The sequence below is a fragment of the Sinocyclocheilus rhinocerous genome, unplaced genomic scaffold (genome assembly GCF_001515625.1).
Source record: "Sinocyclocheilus rhinocerous isolate Xijiao unplaced genomic scaffold, SAMN03320098_v1.1 scaffold1405, whole genome shotgun sequence".
Lineage (NCBI taxonomy): Eukaryota > Metazoa > Chordata > Actinopteri > Cypriniformes > Cyprinidae > Sinocyclocheilus > Sinocyclocheilus rhinocerous.
In genome coordinates this window covers 1,943,719-1,963,882 of record NW_015645543.1, presented here as the reverse complement: position 1 = coordinate 1,963,882, position 20,164 = coordinate 1,943,719, and the positions used below count along the sequence as shown (strand labels likewise).

The window sequence follows — 20,164 nt, the reverse complement described above, 5'->3', positions numbered from 1 at the left end:
CATATTAAACTGGTTAAATGTAAATTAATTTAATCGTACCCTGCGATACATGAACAGTGTTCATCCTGCATGTTGTCATCCGCGATTGTGACGAACGTAACATGAGGCTTCTCCCGCTTGCATTGTGATCTGTGAACCCTCGCTTCCAAATTAATACCCACAATATTTATTTTTAAATCTTTTATATATCCCTCCATGGCATATTTAAGTCCTACTTGAATGGTGGTCCTTCTGTGAGGCTCGGGGGGGCGTGAATAAAGGCCTCCTGTAGCGAATCCATGCGTTTTTGTAAGAAAAATATCCATATTTCTAACGTAATAAACACTTTTCTCTCACTTCATCTACGACAGAGATGAGGAGGCCTTTATTCACCCCCCCGGATCCATGTGAGGCACATTTTATTATGGATGCGCGCACTTTATTTCACGTCTTGTGGACTGTTGCACAAAAGCACCTGCCTACTGCAATGATAACGCTGGGAGGGACCAGGACAATTTTTTATATAACTCGTAAAAAACAGGCTAATTTTCATTTTTGGGTGAACTAACCCTTTAATGTGATGCTTTAATCAGCTGTTTGGACTCTCATTCTGATAGCACCCATTCACTGCAGAGGATCTATTGGTGAGTGAGTGATGTAATGCTAAATTTCTCCAAATCTGGATTTTGGATGGGCTAAGGGTAAATAGATTTTCATTTTTGGGTGAACTGTTCCTTTAATCTGAATCTTCAAGACTATTATGCTGATCCTGTTTCACATTCCCATGAACAGAGGTGAATGATGTGTGGTCTTTATCCAACATGAGTGACTCTGACAAGCAGGAACCATCTCTTTGAAGTGCCTGAAGTGTGTTGGTTCATATTTAACCCCTTATTTAAAAAAAAAAATCTCTTAACTGATGTTCAGTTAAGCAGTATAAATCACTGTTTATGTGGTACATTGAAATCATCCTTACATTTTATAAATTGTAAGTGTTTGGTCACAAAATGACAGATAAGTAGCTGTCCTAATGTGATAGGATAGGATACAAATGCTAAATTCTAGTGACTAATCTTGCACCTCAGACTTTATATTGTCATTTGAGTTATTGCCTTTCATAAGCCCCAGGTTCTATCAATGCTACTGTAAAGGTTTCCATTTCAAGCATGAATGGAAATATTTGTCATGTGGATGAAACTGATGTTTCCTTCACTGAAATATTAGTAGATCCGCTACTTGAATAAATCTTGTGTCTGATTAAATTCTGGCAAGAGCATATTGTTTTACATTGAGTTTAGCAAGAAACTACAATATTTTAAACAAACTACCAATAGTGTTATGTAAGCCTATTAAAAATAATTTTCGTTAATTGAAATTAAGCAAAATAAAAATAAAAATATTACTTGAAAAAAAAAAACATGGAAATGTTGTAATGGCAACTTGCTGAAAATAAGTTAAAGCTGAAGTATTAAAATGACTAAAATTAAAACTGAAAAAAAAAGAAAGAAAAAAACCTGACAAAAACACAAAATTACTAAAACAAAATGTAAAAAAAATAAAAAATAAATTAATACTATAACAATATATGAACAATATTAAAATAACTCTGACTAAAAAGATTGGAGTCATTCGTAACTAGACCTATTTTATAACTAAATAAAGGGGTTCATGTCACACGTGTTGCATTCAAAGGATCTAATTGTTATATAATTGGTCATATGATCATAAATCATTGATCAATGATGATAACAAATGTGTCATGAATCTCATTAAAATAACCAAGCTATCTCATATTATTGTTTTATTTATAAATAGCAGCTTCCAACACAAGAAAATCGGAATGACCAGAATTACAATCTACAAACACATTCTAAAAAAAAAGAATAAATAAATTGGACGATGCCTAAAGATTTATCCTAAATATCTTGTGTAGAAATGATAATGATTGTAGTCACATAACTGATCTTTTAATTTATAAAATACATTTTAATACGCATCACCTGGTCAAGCATTTACAAAGGTAATAAAGAAATACTATTGAGAAAAATTAAAAGAATATCTTTTTAGACTGAATTAAATTTTGTAGTCACTGACATTAATTTGAATAAGTAGTCACCTAGAGGTCAAAACATGACATAGCGGTTATGACCAGGAGGAGAATCTTGTAAGTCTTTAAACTAAAGGGCAAAACCAAATTCTGCAACATTCTAAATCCTTATGATGCATTTAATTGGCAAAATGAGATGTGCAAATCATTCACAAATTAGCTGAAATCATGAACTTGATCTGACTTAATAGACTTTCAATTTGATATCAGAGTAAAACCATATGAGGGCCTAAAACTTCAAGGCAACACGTTTTTTTGACTGTCAATTAAACATGTTCTTCATTGACATCAAAAGACTGAGAAATGCTATAACATAAATTAAACTCCCAATTTACAATTAAGGCTCCAGTATGAAAAAGTAACAACACTAAAAGCAGATTCAGTTCGTCTTCATGTATCAAAATGATGGATCTAGGATAAAGTGAGAACTGAGTTTGTGTGCTTATAAATAAACTGTGCACTATTATAAGCCTTGCATGTTACTTGTTATTTACACATGAACTGCGCTGCTTGGTCATGGTCGTCAACATCTGACTGATGTAAGACGTGAGAAGATCATCCATCTTGTATCCCTGAGAATAATAAATAAAGTCAGTTGATAAAGTAAGCTGCACAGTTAAGTACCTTTTATAAAGGAATAGCCGGTGCATTTCTGTCACCAAAGCACCATGGTATTACAATCTGATAACATCACTGTACTATGGTACCACCACAGTATTTTATGTAAGGTGTGACTCACCAGTGAAGTCTCACACAGCAGTTTATTCCCTCTAACCAGGTTACCAATGGTAATGTGGAAATAGGTATGTCCACTACTCCAGTTCGAGATTTTGGTGAAGGGGTGTGTGCCCAATATGTCCTGTGGACAGATGAGTAAATGCCATTCAAACATTATTCAGAGATTTTTAAATAAGGATCTAATAAAATTTTTTGACTCAAAAAGCACTTCCAAAACTGACTACTTCGCTGTAGTCTTTATTTATGTTACTGCAAGGTAAGTATAACATAGCATTTAAATATGAATGCTAAAAGGCTAAAATAAAACACTACCTTTTAAAAGTTTGGAGATTTGGGGTTACTATTTTTTTTTGTAAAAATATACATTTATTCAGTAAAGACGCATTAAAGCAAAGATTTTTACACTGTTACAAAAAATCTAATGAATCCTGAAAAATGTATCACAGTTTCCACAAAAACATTAAGCGATAACTATTTTCAACATAATCATAAGAAATGTTTCTTGAGGACCAAATCAGCATATTCAAATGATTTCTTTAGATGTGACACTGAAGATTTGAGTAAAGGCTGATGGAAATTCAGCTTTGCCATCACAGGAATAAATGACATTTTAAAATGCATTCAAATAGAATTCATATTTCACAATATTAAAGATTTGACTGTATTTTTGATCAAACAAATGCAGCCTTGGAAAGTACAAGAGACTTCTTTCAAAAACATTAGAAAATCTTGCCAAGCCCAAACTTGAACAGTAGCGCACACAGTAAAGTTTGTATAGTAGTTTAGCCATTTACATACATTACATGTTTCTGGCCAGTGTGTAAACCTACCTTAGTTTGTGGGTCAATGAGAGTAACGCCATGCTTGTTGATCGCTATCAAGAGGACTTCTGGGAAATTTGGATCTGAGGATTGCTGTGGGAGAAAATCAAAAATCATCAAACCACGTCACTTCAATTTACAAAGCAGAACAAATCAAATTCTTGAATCGAGGACAATGACGTTTTGTTTACACAGCATTTATTTATTTGAGAAATTTGCCATTTAGTAATTCAACATTGCATCATATTTTGACAAACTTGCCTTGACTTCAAAAAATGCCGATCCAAAAGTAGAGCACTGGTAAATGATTTCCAGAAACATCAATTTTGCTTCCTCTCGAGATTTCCCTGCATGTTTATTGAAGTACGTAACGACAGGCTGAGAAGAAACAAAGACACATAAACTCTCTGCATTAACTTGAATGAGTGAATGTAAGAAGCAGGACTAGTGCTGCTCTCACCCGTTTCCAGTCGTCGGGCGACAGCTGATGCACCATGTCCTGAGGAAGCAGCTCCTTCAGCATCTTGGTGAAGTTATGAAACTGTGATTTGTCCTCCTCAAACCTCACTCTGTAAATGAGCGCAGCCAGCTGGAACGCCTCTTCAAGAGAGCACTTGTGGTAGCCACGCAGATACTTTGGGAGCTCCTGAAGAAAATGTAGGAAAATGGAAGTAGATAGAGCATCACACAAAGTGTTTAAAAAAAGAGCTTGAATTCACAGATTGAGTACAAAGAAAGAGTTTTCGACCTGGAAGTAATGAAAAATGGAGTCGGCCATGGGATCTTTGCCTGGAACGGTGCTGGTCCACAGTTTCTTCATGAAAAACACTTGGTAGGTCAGTGACGGTACTGTGCCTACAGAACCAACAGAATCATTAAGAATCCTCATGTTTACACTCAATATATTGATCATTTTAATGAACAATACACATAATCACCATCTTTCACAGCTCTGGCTTTTTTGATCCAGTCTGTCAGATGTCGAATAAAGTCAAAGAAGAAATCTCCTTCTGGCACACTGATCACCTGAAACATTTAACCCAATACTGATATGTCAAATAAGACGTCTTACATTAAAATAACTGACTACAGGACATGTAGTCCCGGAGAAAGCTGTAACGTAAAAAATCCCCTTTGAGATATTTAGTGTGTCATAAACTCACACAGAACACCTTCATCTCATCTGAACAGACACTTGACAGCTCCGTAGCCTCACCTTGTCAGATATTTTGACAAACAAGCTGAAGCCTTCAGAAGACTGGAGCATCATTCTGCCAGCGATGTTCAGACAGAAATCTTTGGCTTTTGTGCTCGATTCAACTTCAAAAGCCTATCAAGAAATAAATAATAAATCAAATAAGGGATATTTGACACTATCAGATGCCAATCAGTTGCTAGTTATGGGGGAACTTCATTTTAGCATGTATACAAACTGTAGGGGGCAAAAAGCTTTGTGTAAATCAAGTAAAACAAAATTTTCATTACTTGAACAAAAATGTACATTATGGAAATAAATTAAAATATATAAAAAAAATTCATTTATTTGATTTCAGCTAATTGCAAAGGCAACATTTCTCATTTTTAGTTTTAGTTTAGTTTAAGTACTAAAATAATAAAAAGTAAAATTAATAAAAATAAATTAATTATATAGGCATACAAAACAAAAACATAAAATTATTAAAAATAACAAAAATTAAAGTGAAAACAGAACATTTAAAAATAAAATCTAAACTATCATTAATACCAAAATAAATGCTTCTATTCCAAGTTTTTTCTTTACAAATTATATATATTTAACGATATGAATTAAACAAACAAATGATCTTTGTGTATATTTGCTTTTTTATACCATAGACATGATCAAATACATTTCTGTGAAAAAAATGATATCATTTCATGTCATCTACAATTCATTGATTTATATATTCATAGCTAGACTATGTATTTGGTGTTTGCTATATTGCATTGTCAGTTGTCTACCCCATTTGTATGTATTATTTTATATATCCAAAAAAAGGCCAGATTTCAGCTATATTTAAACCAAAAAGGAAATGAATCTCTGGAGTCTTGAGTCTATTCACACTTCATCTCTCTTCTGACCTTTTCTCCAGAAGCACCACATAACTCTGTGCTTAATTGAGGATGCAAATGAGGTCAGAGCACAACGCTTCCTCATGCATAAATAAACACAGCCGGGCATGAGAGAGAAAGAGAATATTACCCCCACAGGAGGATGAACACAACATACAATACAGGTAACAGATGCACACCTAGAGTTAACATGAAAACTCTCACCTCATCAGTGTCATCAGGGAAGTACACTTTGTGAAAGATCTGGGTCGTTTTGTGTTGAATGGCCTCCACTTCTACAAGGTGAGGAGGATACTTTCTGGATCCATTTCTGTCCGTGAGGAAAAATGTTTTAAGGGAATTCTATGCAGCATTGGAGATACATGTTTGTATGTGCTGTGAGGGTTACCGCAAGGCTTTCTGCAGTCTCTGCATGCAGTCTGGGGCGACTGGATGATGTTTCTTGGATTGCAGGAACTTTTGGACATGAGGAAGCAACATGTTACTGGGAGGAAAAAGTCCAGTGCAGAGCCAGAGAAGCTCCCAGCCCTTCTCCTCACTGTATCTGACAATACAGAACTGCTGTCAGCCGACTCATTAGTCAACAATGATTTTAACGTTGTAAGAGTAAAGCAGTTTTGGTCAGTTGCAAGCTGACCACTAGGGGACAGCCTGATACAGATTTAAGAGCCACATTAGCTGTTTTCACATTAATGGGTCTCATTCATTGTCTGTTTGTAACCTGTGAGCAAACAATATCACGCAGAATCATAATTTATCGAAACATTTGCATGTATATTAAAGATAAAATGTAAAACCAAATCACACGTATGCAAAATTACCTTTTTCTACAAAGAAACATATTTTTTAAAATGATATTAACATCTTATAATTGTATAAAATTAATAGTATGAAGATATACCATATTTTAAATTAGTGCTGTCAAACGATTAATCGTGATTAATCGCAGCCAAAATAAAAGTTTTTGTTTACATAATATTTTAAATTAGTGCTTTCAAGCGATTAATCGCGTGTAATCGTTTGACAGCACTAATTTTAAAATATATATTTTTTAAATTCTTTAAAAATAATAATGATAATAATAATAACAAAAATAGCTGTTGTATGCATAATTTGTTTTATATATAATTTTATAATATAAAAGTATATATGATATATAATTGAAAATATATTAGAGGGTCAAATAAAGATGGAAGAGATGTGTGTATATATATATATATATAATTTATTTTATTTTATATAATTTAATATTATAGTATAAGTAATATATTAATATTATTATTATTCAAAAATATTTTAGTTACTTTTACTTTAAAAAATCCTAAAATAAATAAACAAATAAACATAACAGAATAGAATATATACTGTATCAATAACTGGGAAAAACCTACTTCACATGATTCTCGGTTAGTTGCTTGATGATCTGACAGAAGATTTCGTCCTTCAGAGGTTCAGCCTTTAAAGCTCCCTCAAAGATCTGATCAGTGAGCTCATTGACCGAGCGGCTTCTCTTCGAGGGGTAGTCGCCCATGTACTTCATGATAGGTACAACAGAGTCAAGGATGAGGGAACTGCAGTTCTAAAGTTAACACTATTAACTGTCAAAATGTTAGCTGTAGAGGATATCAATGAAGGCCTGGCAGGCATCCTGGGACAGCTCTTCATGATTGAGGACTTTCTTCAGCAAAGGCTGTTTGAGAGGTTCTCTGGTGCAACACCACAGTTTATCCTTCCCTCTGCCTTTATTGAGGATCACACGACTCAGTGTGCTCTTGGAAGGCGGTCTAGAGGTTGGAAAGATACCAGAAAATGTAATGAATCCAGAATTTAATGAAAAAGAAGGTACAGTATATTAAGAAATTAATGTGTACAGTGATAGAATACAATCATAGGTGTGGTGCCTGGCACAAAGATATATATATATATAAAAAACATATGGTGCAGTTAGGGTTAGGTTTAGGTTTAATTACTCCTTGAATGTTATTGGCCAGATGTTGAAGCTGATTGGCTGGTGTCTGACTAAGGCCCTCCGCCTCTCTAGGAATATAATAAACCTTTTTGTTTGGACTTGTTTCGCAACTTTCTCAACTTTAAAACAGTAGTTTTCCATTCAGACACAACAAAGGGAGGAAAGGTCCTGAATAAGGTTCAAACACCTGAAGTGATCGTAGGAGAACTCCTCTAGAGTGTACGGCTGAACCTTCTCCCCACTGTCCAGCTGATTCTGATTGGACAAACTGATGGAGTCCTTACGCTGGTCTGGGGACATGGTAATCAATGACTGTAAGAAACAGAAAGTAGAAGGTTAAAGTGACTCTTCGATATCTCAGGTGTTTCTTGAGTGTTAGTGGCATATTTTGGTGCAAATGCTTGTGTTTTGACCATGAACAAATTATTTTTCATGGTGAATACAATACATTGTCAGAATAAAATGTGCAAAAATTGTACCTTTGAGGGTACAACAGCTTGTAACCCTTAAAGGGACAATTTTGTGCATAACAAGCACTTTAGAGTATGAATCTGTACCCTTAAGGTACTACTATGACCCATTTAGGAGGACATAAACATACAAAGTTTTCCCTCTAAGCGCACTATTTTCGGAGAGTATACAATGAATGTACTGAATGAAAACACACTCACTACAATATCATATTGTGGCCTGGTGATGGTGGGCAGCACATAGACGTTGTCTGCAGGGAAGTCTCCTGTTTTTTTGGTTCTATCATTTACCCCGTGAGCCCAGCCTGAATTCAGGACCTGCTCTCCAGTGTGCTCATCCAGAAAGATCAGATCTCCCTTTGAGTATCTCAGGAACGAAGAGTCATGTCCAGCTGCAAAAACAAAGGGAAACATAAGCGTTTCTGTTCATCTTTTAGATGTTTTATTGATTATGCTGGACCTTCTTGTCTCGACCCAAAGTCTGCTTGGGGCTGGATCAAATATAATGGTTATGTCCTTTGTTTCCTTTGCACTTTTAAACTGAACTGCTGTCCACATGTGCTCACCAGGGTAATGGCTGTCCACCAGGGCCCCCACAAACTTTGACCTAGAACGCAGGCCCTCTAGGAAGGTGACAGCTAGGTCACGGATGTCTTCGGCATTGTTGGATGTGAAGGTGTACTCATCTCCTTTAATGGTGGCCAGAGTGAAGCTCTGTCCCTGCAGCTTTCCACCTCTGCATACATGCGTTAGATTGACCAAAACTAGTAAAATTACAATATAAAGAACACTTACAGCATATGAAGTGGGTTTGGATGGATGTGCTACTGCACCTGCTACTGGAGACTGCAGTGATCTCTGGGAAAGAAAGGTCTAGAAGGACCTGCTCTTGCTCATCCACAAAGTAGACTCCGGTCCAGTTCACTGCCACTATAACATCATTCTTTGGGAGACTAGGTCCTGCAAATGAACAGAAACAGCAGGCTGAAAGTTGAGCTTTATCATACCAAATCAGATCAATATGTCTTACAAATTTTTATTATGATTTACAGAATATCTTAACAGAATAGTTCACCCAGCAATAATTTCTACTATGGAACACAAATGAAGAAATTTTAAAGAAATTTTACATTTTTGAAGAAGTTTTAAAGTTTCAAAAATGGCATATAAAAGTATCACATAAACAGTCTGTATGACAAATACAGAGTTCTGGCATGAAACTCTAGATGGCGCAGTCCGATAGGTCTAACTCAATCTGACCTAATGACATCATCACATGGCACAGCTGATTGGTTCTCTCCTGTATCGGTAGCCAATGAGCTCGGTGCTCAACATTCAAATATATGACTAGTGCTTGCCGTAGCAGTTGCAGCTTGCTTCAGAAACCCTCTACCTTCCCCAGCTCCACCTGTATAGATCTGCTACGAGGTGATTCATGTATGCTATATGGGGGTTATTTCATGTATGTTATATTTGCAGCAGCAATATTTCTTACATTCTCACAGCAGCATGTTGTGGATGTATCGGCAGTAGCAAGTCTCAGGACTTGCTCTGCCGCAGCAGCAGCAGCGTAGCAGATCTATTCCGCCAAGACCAAATACATTAACATTGTCATGTACATTACCATGCCAATCCCTCCGAGAGTTGTCATGACAGAACTGATATTTAAAACTGATGAGCTATCTCAACATTTTGACTTAGAAATGAACAAGTAAATACTAGATTTGCTTGGTTTTATGTTTTTAGATTATGTAATTAATAGGGGTGGAACGATACATGTATTCGTACCGAACCGTCATGGTATACGGATATCTCGGTTCGGTGCATGAGGCCTTACAACGAATACAGGCAATTCACCGCCAATCCAGAAGGGGGCGCCCGCAGCAATGCAACGCTGTTTGATAACCGGCCGCCAGCAGAAGAACAGCGAATGCCATGAGTTGCGCACTTGAAAACAAAGCCCACTAGACAGTGACCATGTGCTGATTCTGAATGCGTCTCTCACAGACTGACAAAGGAGTATACTTTAAAGGCTTGTGCACTCAACTGTTTGCGGAATGGAGCTTTGTGCTCATATATCCTACCTCTCTCATTAGGCACAAATCCAAATATTCCATAACATTTCCATATTTGCGATGTAACGTATCTGAATGCTAAACTATTATTTATTATGTAAATTATAGGCTTTGTACTTCAGTCGTGTTCCAACGGTAACACAGAGGCGGGCGCGCTGATGTTTGGTTCACTGTATTTTATTTTGATAAAGTACCAACTGCGCTGTCAAGTTAGCAATGCTGGAACTGATAGATGGGTGTGTGTGTGTGTACGCGTGTGCGCTGGCGCGATCACTTCAACTGTCTCCTTATACCAGCAGAATCAACTTTAAACACTTATTGTCTTATTAATAAATAATGCATCACTGTATAAAGGTCTGCTTTTATTTGTGTACACTCACAATGAAAACAAAACATTGTGCTTTTGTAAAATAAAGAAAACAAGTAGGATGTGACTTTCTGCCATTTGAGTTTCCTTTCTGTGAACAAATTATGCCTGTCGCAAAAATGAACTGAAACTCAGCATATATAGGCTACATTACGTGTCGCACTGTTTTTTTCTCTTGTTTATCTGTAAACTAAATCAAATATATTTCAAGAATTTATTCCTTGTATGTATATATGTACTGCAGATTTTATATATATATATATAACATAATGTAATAATATTTAGTATTTTCACATCTAGGTGGAAAAAAATTAATTTGTACTACTGTCTGTTCAAAATAAATGAAAAGCATTTTACCGAGCATAGTAGATTTGTTTTTTTTTTCCTGTTGTACCGAAATCGTGTCGAACCATGACCCCCGAACCGAGGTACGTGACATCTGTGTACCGTTCCACCCCTAGTAATTAATGATGAACCCATTCTCAGAAAATGGTGAAATGGTGTGGATAAAAATGTCAGATCAACTTTAAACACTTATTGTCTTATTAATAATGCATCACTGTATAAAGGTCTGCTTTTATTTGTGTACACTCACAATGAAAACAAAACATTGTGCTTTTGTAAAATAAAGAAAACAAGTAGGATGTGACTTTCTGCCATTTGAGTTTCCTTTCTGTGAACAAATTATGCCTGTCGCAAAAATGAACTGAAACTCAGCATATATAGGCTACATTACGTGTCGCACTGTTTTTTTCTCTTGTTTATCTGTAAACTAAATCAAATATATTTCAAGAATTTATTCCTTGTATGTATATATGTACTGCAGATTTTATATATATATATATAACATAATGTAATAATATTTAGTATTTTCACATCTAGGTGGAAAAAAATTAATTTGTACTACTGTCTGTTCAAAATAAATGAAAAGCATTTTACCGAGCATAGTAGATTTGTTTTTTTTTTCCTGTTGTACCGAAATCGTGTCGAACCATGACCCCCGAACCGAGGTATGTACCGAACCGTGACATCTGTGTACCGTTCCACCCCTAGTAATTAATGATGAACCCATTCTCAGAAAATGGTGAAATGGTGTGGATAAAAATGTCAGAATTTTTACATTTTACATCAACATTTTTTTTTTTTTAGAATTTTCCGACCTCAAACCCAATGTACCAGGGCTGTAATCACCATAGACATTGGAGAACCACCAACTACTCAGATTACCAACTAAAAATCCCACTGGCTAATTGTTAAAATATTATTCCCAATTCAAAATAACAATCTTAAAATATTTCCTAACCCTAAATTAAATTATTATTTCAATCTGAATAAATTCTGGTTGTAAAAAAATGCTAATAAAAATTAATATAATATAATATAATATAATATAATTAATATCTGCCCATTTCTCCTTGGAGTCTTGCTGAGAGTTCATGAGTGAAGTAGCAGCGTTTATTTGCAAATAAATCAGATCTTTTCAATGAAACAGTTCATTCGGTTCACAAAACTGGTCTGAATGATTGGTTAAAAGCAGAGGCGGACAGTAACTAAGTACATTTACTTGAGTATTGTACTTAAGTACACTTTTTGAAAATCTGTACTTTACTTGAGTATTATTTTTTCTACTACCATCCTGCTTTTGTGGGGGTGGGTAGGGGTGTTCAATCATTTTTTTTGTTTTGTTTTTTCCCCATAGGTTTTTAACATTCTAAAAGCTCTTTATATCAAATATACTACAAGCTAGTCAGTGTATTCAGTATTGTAAGTTATTTCAGAGGTATTGCAAGTATTACATACAACAATAAAACAGTGCATTGACATAAAAAAAGGAAATTTACTTTTGGTACTTAAGTACTTTTAACAGCAAGTACTTCTGTACTTTTACTTAAGTAAAAATCTGTCTTTACAACTTTCACTTGTAATGGAGTAATATTTGACCAGCAGTATCTGTACTTTCACTCAGGTAATGGAGTTGAGTAGTTTGTCCGCCTCTGGTTAAAAGTTCTGACTGACCCATTCACTGATTTAATTTTTATTTTTGGGGTGAACTATTCTCTGTAAGTCTTACCTGAGAATTTGAAGGCCTCATAGAAGCGAGAAAAAAGCAAAGGCCACTTAAATCGAGCGAAATCCACCACCTCCTCCTTCACTCTCTGCGAATCAAACCTCTTCTGTGTATAGATTCCCTGTGGAGATGCAATCGTCAATATCTTGGTCTCATAGTAACACAGTATCGCTGATTACCTCAGAGACAATTACCTTTGCTCTCGTCACCTGGTTATAAGCATAAAATGTACCAAACTCATGCATTACCACAATCCATAAAATTGATCTCCAGCATTATTAAACATTCATGTCCATCACTTTAGCCTATGAAAGGCAGAAGGGTAATTAAAACGGCCTTCACCCTTGAGAGAAGGAACATGTGATTAATGTTCCCACAGGAACCGTCAATCAAATTTCAACCTGCTTAGTCCATCAACCGCTACGAGCTAGCGCCGAATGCTAACCTAAACTACAAACCCATAACATGATAGTGAGGCCAAAGGAACTGTCTCAAATATTCAGAGGCCTGTGATTGCATTCTTTTACGGCAGACTGTAGGTGCGGGTGGTAGACGGTGTGAAGGTCGCCCCTGGCACACACTTAGATTAGAGAGTTAATCATAGCTGTGAGATCATATTAGCACTAGGTGGAGATACAGGTACTGCTCTAAGATAATGAGACTGCCGTCCTTGAGAACGTACCGCGGGGTCAGTCAGACACAGCCTGACACAGTAATGAAGACACAGGCGTAGGTATGTGCTGTGACTGAACGTTTGGGTATAATGAAAAGGTTAATAATAGATTTGTTCAGTTATATGTGCTGTTCTATCATGTAAATGTGAACCCATTCTCAGAAAATGGTGACATTTGTGCCTAAATATTTTTCCATTTCTCCACCTCCAGCCATCACTGACATTGGACAATCACCTAATATTCAGATTAGTGTGTTTTTCATGGGCTAATTCTTGACATTTTATGCCTATTCTAAATATGCTATTACAAACCTGAAAACTACCAAAAGTTACTTATTGTTATTAACTCTAACTCTAAAATGGCATATTATTTCAATGTCACAGTATGGTTGGTTATACTTATTTTTATACTTATAACTTGAATAAATACATTTTAAAAGTAGAAACTGCATATTTAAATTATACAACAAAAATGCACATAGTATAATATAATATAATATAATAATGTAATATAATTAGTGCTGTCAAAATTAGCGTGTTAACGCAGCAGATAAATGTTTCCAGTTTAACGGTGTTAAAAATATTTAACGCAGTTAATGCAGTGGCGGAGCTAGTGTTGGCCACCCCACTCACAACTGCTGCTTCTGTCTCTTTTTTCTTGACAAGAATTGCGTTTATTTAGATGCATTAACATCTTTACGACCACATCAAATGGTAGACTTTTTAGACGCACACTTCATTCGCCTCAGCGAAAGGCGCTACTCTAACGAGCGCGGAAATTGTACAGGTGACGAGGATCTTCAGTAGAGCAACAGTGAACTGCGGTCAGATGAGATTTTGTTAGGGCATATGTCAGTAAAAACAAATTTTCCTGTCCTGTCAGTTGTTATACTGTATACTCTTCAATTGCATGCACAAATACGGTGGCGCATACTGTAGTCTGTATCATTTCATATTAAAGTGCGAATGAGACTACAAGCATGCGTGTCAGATTTGCGTCACGTTCAGCAGCGGCAGCTCTTAAAGTAATAGCAGCCAAATAAGCTAATAACCCAGCTACTGTGATGTCTGTAAATCAAAGAACTAAAGAAAAAAAGGAAATCAATAACTTTTGTAGCTTTAAGGATTCATCTGTATTTAATTTAGTATTTCGTGTTTGATAACCGTATTCAATTTCTGTATATTGCCTACTTGCTGAAGGGCACAGGTAAATGACATTTATTATAATGGATTTATGTGAAGATTGTTTTAAGTTCACTTAAATTAGAAGTTGTTATTTTTTAAAGTCTAATAAATGTTAAAATTGATAGCTCTCAATTATACTGTAATGTTAGTATAGTCAACATTACATAGTCAATGGTTAAATTAAAAAAAAGAACAATTTCCTAGAGACATCAGTAGTATCGGTATCAGTGATACTCGCCTTCAGTCATAAAAAGATGCGATTAATTTCAGAAAAACATGTGCGATTAATTAGTAAATTTTTTATCTTATTAATTAGTTAATTTTTAATCGATTGACAGCACTAAATATAATATATGTATATTAAAAATTATACAACAATAATATACAATTATAATTTTATATTAAATAAAATATTAGTAACTCAACAAAAAATGTATGTATTAAAACTACAAATGTGTACCTTTATGTGAGTTGCTATTATCATTTGTGCCCATTTTTCCACTGTCTTGGAGGGAGTAATTTCTCTGTCTGGTATGTAGGATGGAATAAGACTCAGAAGACGGGCTGGTAGGACTTCTGACCCATAGTCCACATAGTACTGTTGAGAGGCCAGCTCAGCCAGGTCCTCCTCCTGAAATGATACAGCACATGCGTACACTTGGTTAACGCAAGTCAGCTAACTTTATAAGGCAATGTGAAATATGTTCACAGCAGCTCTCACCCTATCACAACGGTACTCCCCGAATTTGACCCCGCGCACGATTTGCTGGTAGATGAGGTTAGTGGCCACGCTGTCCTCGGCAGGGTTGTGCCAGGGCGTGAAGATTTCCTTCCTGAAGAACAGCCTCCAGGGGGCGTTGCGCTCCTGAGCACCCTGCTCTTTAGCATATTGCTCACACTGTGACACTGCATCCATCACATGATCCTTCCCACTGCCCAGCGATGAAACCTGAGGAGGATGCACATTATGAGGGTCTTAAACTGGACCGAAAAAATAAGGATACACACTGATCAAAAGTTTGGGGTTGTATTTATTTTTTTTAAAGAAATAAATACTTCTACTCAGCAAGGATGCATTAAATTGATTAAAAGTGACAGTAAAGACATTTAAACATTTTCTATTTCAAATACGTGCTGTTCTTTTGAATGTTCTATTAATCAAAACTGTTTTCAACGTTGATAAAAATGTTTTCTGAGACCAAATCAGCAAATTAGAATGATTTCTGAAGGATCATGTGACACTGAAAACTTGAATAATGGCTACAATAAACAGCTTTGCCATCACAGGAATAAATTACATTTTAAAATATCTTAAAATATATGTATTAACATACCTTATCAAAAAGAGCAATGTATAAAGAGAAGCCAAAGCGATCCTTCAGGCCGATTTTGTCTGACAGAGCATAGCAGAGCTCTACGGCTGTGGTGGCAGAGTCAGTGAGCAGGGTCTTTGTAGTGCCGTCCATGAAGGTCACTGGCAACATGATGGGTTTCTTAGATTTAGTGGCCTGGAGGAGGAAAAAAAAGAGATCCAGCCAATTAATTCATATTTTCCAATGAATTTTCCCAAAAGTGAAATCTAATGGCTTCTGTGGGTCCTAAAATACCTGCAGCTCAAGCCAAGAAGGAGGCTGGGTTCTAGTCTTATTCGCAAATGTTCTTCTCAGTCTCTCCTCACAATAAGGCGCATGACCAGGCGGGCCGCTGTTAATGAATGTCCGCAGATACTAGAGAAATTGTAGATAAAGAAATGAAATGGGGAAAAAGAGTTAGGCCAGATTTAAATGATACATTTGAATTTTTGGGGTTTAGGATCATTAGGATCATTAAAAATGCATGCGATCTTATTTCCTGCTGACTAGGCCAAAAATAAAAAATATGTTTTTTTTTTTTTTTTACTTTGACGAATTTTTCGGAAGGAGCAAAGCAGCCCACACAGAGGGACAGCAGGATCCAGCCACGGGCATGGCTGCTTTTGGATGTATTCTGGCTCAGCTGTTTACAGATTTGACAGTAGATCTCATCTCTGTCAGAGGAAACAAACCCAGATGCAATATAATTCAGATGAAATGCACATTCAACAGCTCTAGTATACCAACTATTATGCATTTGCCATGTACTGACCTGAGAGCAGAGCGTAATATGCCATTGCCAATGATAAAGTGGAGCTTTTCTAAATTGGAGGTGGGCCGGTCTTCCAGCATGCTGTTTCCCTGCAGACTATAATCGTTGTCGGTCAGCCGTCTGGTCACCTAACAGAGGCAGGAATAGTTTACTTTTATTCAACAAAGATAAATTATACTGATTTATAATATTACAAAATATTTTTATATTAAATACATATTATTCTTTTACCTTTCTACTGATCAAAGAATCCTGAAAAAAGTACAGTATCATGGTTTTCACAAAAATATTAACTGTTACAGACCTCCTCTGTGATCTTTGATTTTTTCTTTAATGTGAGGGACACTTATTTATGCCGTATGCTGTTCCTCTTCTGGATGTCAGTAGTGGAACTCTGGAAACAATAAAGAAACTTTCTTAGATGTCATAGCAGCAACACTTTACAATAAGGTTTAATTTAACATTAGCTTTTGCCTTTGGTGTCAATAACTAACAAAGGACAATTGATTTTTCACAGTATTTACTAGTTTATGTTAATGTTAATTTAGAAATACACTGTTGAGTACAATATGACCACTATGTTTGTTCAATGTTTGTGTTTTATTATATGATTAATAATGATGATGTGAAGATTAATTCTCATTTTCACAACACCCACCACCTCACTTGTCTCACCTCGTCATCCACCTGCAGGGCCTGCAGCTCCCTTTTGTAGGTCTTCTTCCCCAATGTCTCATAGATTTTAGTCATAACTGGAATCTTCTCACTGCCGTCACTAATGCTGATATGACATTTGGGTTCAGGGAGATCTCCCATAAACCTCAAAACAGTGATCCACACAGCCAGAGCAGCCTACAGACATAAAAAAAACTTAATATGTGACCCTGGACCACAAAACCAGTCATAAGTGTCAATTTTTCGAAATTGACGAGAATTGGCTGAGATACAACTATTTGAAAATCTGGAATCTGAGGTTGCAAAAAAATCTAAATATTGAGAAAATCGCCTTTAAAGTTGTCCAAATGAAGTCCTTAGCAATGCATATTACTAATCAAAAATTAAGTTTTGATATATTTACTGTAGGAAATTTACAAAATATGTTCATGGAACATGATCTTTATTTAATATCCTAATGATTTTTGGCATAAAAGAAAAATCAATAATTCTGACCCATACAATGTATTTTTGGCTATTGCTACAAATATAGCAGTGCAACTTAAGACTGGTTTTGTGGTCCAGGGTCACATATGATATGGGCAAAGCAGTGTAAATATTAAACAGTAAACCTGTAAACAATAACACATCTAATAATCTATATTATTAGTATAAATAATACTTTTAAACAAATAAAAAAACCATACTAGCTGATCTCCTTCATCCTCCTGAAACAGCAGAGATTGTTTCAGTGGCCGCCGTATATACGTATGTGTGGCATTTCCCTGGAAGTAGGTTGCAGCAAACTTTGCAAAAGTATACTCCGATAGGTCTTCCTCTTCATCATCAGGAAGTGGAAGAGGTTCATCAATGACTTCCTCAAACTGTCTTGGAACTTTCTCAAGATCCTGTTACATCCAAACAAAATCAAACATAATAAGATAATGTGAAAGCCAGGCAAGGTAAGTTACAGAGATTAATAGTCATAAAGTCCTGCACCTCAAACCCTTCTGGTGCTTCACCCTCCAGGTTGGGAAGAGAGTTGGCGCTGCCCAGGAATCCGAACATCTTGTCCACCATGTCAGAGTCGTTGACTGGCTCCTGTTTTTCTCTCTCCATCTGCTCCAGAAACTCCTTTTTCCTCAGTGTCTCATCCCGCTCTGCCTGCTCTCTCTCCTTCTGCTCTTGGTCGAGCTGGGCCAGACGCTCCTGGTGCTTCCTCTCTGCCTCTGCTCGAGCCCTACGTGCCGTCATCTGGTTCCTCAGACGCTCCTCTTCAACCAGACGCTGCCGCTCTGCTTCTAATCGTCGCTCCCTCTACACAGAGAGAGAACAAACTTTATTATAACAGAGTTAAGTATCTGCTTGTCTGAAGGATGGATGGATGGACGGATAGATGGACGGACGGATGGATGGGTGGGTAGATGGATCGACGGATTAATGAATAGATGGATGTATCGATCGATGGATGGACGGACAGATTGGTGGATGGGTGGGTGGATGGACGGACGGATTGATGGATGGGTGGGTGGGTGGATTGGATGAACGGATGAACAGACGGATGGATGGACAGACAGGTTGGTGGATAGATGGACGGATGGATGAGTGGACGGATGGATGGACAGACAGATGAATGGACGGGTGGATGGACGGACGGATGGATGAGTGGATGGATGGATGGACAGACGGATTGATAGATGGATGAACAGACGGACAGACTGGTAGATAGATGGATGGATTGGTAGATGGATGGATGGATGGATGGACTGATGGATGGGCATATGAATGGATGGATGGATGGACAGACGGATGGATGGGTGGGTGTTTGGATAGATGGATGGATGGATGGATTGATTGATGGATGGACTGATCGACAGACAGATGGATGGATAGATGGGTGGATGGATGAATAGATAGATAGATAGATAGATAGATAGAATGTAGATTTACCTCCAGTCTGAGACGCTTGCATAGTCTATGTGCTATCATTCCTCGTGCATAAGCCTGGATTGTCAGGACAGCATGGAAGCGCTTTGAGAATGTCCGCCGCACCAGGAAGCCACGGCACCAGGCCTGGAGCAGAGTTATGCGTGTCCTGGATGCTTGGTACACTAGGTACAACTTCCGTGACCTGTACAAGGCCTGGAGCCGCAAGAAACCTACACACATCTGAAATGAAAGGATAATTATAATCAGACAAAACCTCAGTGCATATTATCTCTGCTTAGGTTTCATTGAGAGCATGCCAACTCACCACAGCGTAGTGCTTTCTAGAGATGTATCCTCTCCATATTCGCTGGATTAATGTCACAGCCATTCTAACCCTTAGGAAGTTAGTTCTACAAAACAAAGATGATCATTTGGGACTGATCGACAGACAGATGGATGGATAGATGGGTGGATGGATGAATAGATAGATAGATAGATAGATAGATAGAATGTAGATTTACCTCCAGTCTGAGACGCTTGCATAGTCTATGTGCTATCATTCCTCGTGCATAAGCCTGGATTGTCAGGACAGCATGGAAGCGCTTTGAGAATGTCCGCCGCACCAGGAAGCCACGGCACCAGGCCTGGAGCAGAGTTATGCGTGTCCTGGATGCTTGGTACACTAGGTACAACTTCCGTGACCTGTACAAGGCCTGGAGCCGCAAGAAACCTACACACATCTGAAATGAAAGGATAATTATAATCAGACAAAACCTCAGTGCATATTATCTCTGCTTAGGTTTCATTGAGAGCATGCCAACTCACCACAGCGTAGTGCTTTCTAGAGATGTAGCCTCTCCATATTCGCTGGATTAATGTCACAGCCTTTCTAACCCTTAGGAAGTTAGTTCTAG

At 36.9% G+C, this 20,164-nt stretch overlaps 1 protein-coding gene and 1 pseudogene across 1 annotated transcript in view; one reads left to right on the top strand and one right to left on the bottom strand.

The window, feature by feature from the left end:
• LOC107706430 (glycerophosphodiester phosphodiesterase domain-containing protein 5-like) overlaps positions 1-836 on the top strand; it is a 6,332-nt pseudogene extending 5,496 nt beyond the window's left edge.
• A 1,010-nt stretch (positions 837-1,846) lies between these two features.
• LOC107706532 (unconventional myosin-VIIa-like) overlaps positions 1,847-20,164 on the bottom strand; it is a 44,240-nt gene continuing 25,922 nt past the window's right edge. Inside the window, 29 exon segments of the mRNA XM_016510278.1 lie at positions 1,847-2,658; positions 2,826-2,945; positions 3,655-3,738; positions 3,907-4,023; positions 4,106-4,291; positions 4,394-4,500; positions 4,584-4,671; positions 4,862-4,975; positions 5,941-6,046; positions 6,125-6,280; positions 7,128-7,281; positions 7,363-7,520; positions 7,893-8,017; positions 8,377-8,567; positions 8,742-8,911; positions 9,009-9,135; positions 12,689-12,806; positions 15,004-15,174; positions 15,265-15,492; positions 15,878-16,051; positions 16,151-16,270; positions 16,443-16,569; positions 16,668-16,795; positions 16,972-17,061; positions 17,343-17,519; positions 18,029-18,229; positions 18,321-18,638; positions 19,772-19,990; positions 20,076-20,160. Of these exon segments, the coding sequence (XP_016365764.1) occupies positions 2,566-2,658; positions 2,826-2,945; positions 3,655-3,738; positions 3,907-4,023; positions 4,106-4,291; positions 4,394-4,500; positions 4,584-4,671; positions 4,862-4,975; positions 5,941-6,046; positions 6,125-6,280; positions 7,128-7,281; positions 7,363-7,520; positions 7,893-8,017; positions 8,377-8,567; positions 8,742-8,911; positions 9,009-9,135; positions 12,689-12,806; positions 15,004-15,174; positions 15,265-15,492; positions 15,878-16,051; positions 16,151-16,270; positions 16,443-16,569; positions 16,668-16,795; positions 16,972-17,061; positions 17,343-17,519; positions 18,029-18,229; positions 18,321-18,638; positions 19,772-19,990; positions 20,076-20,160 (4,252 nt within the window). The 3' untranslated portion in view covers positions 1,847-2,565.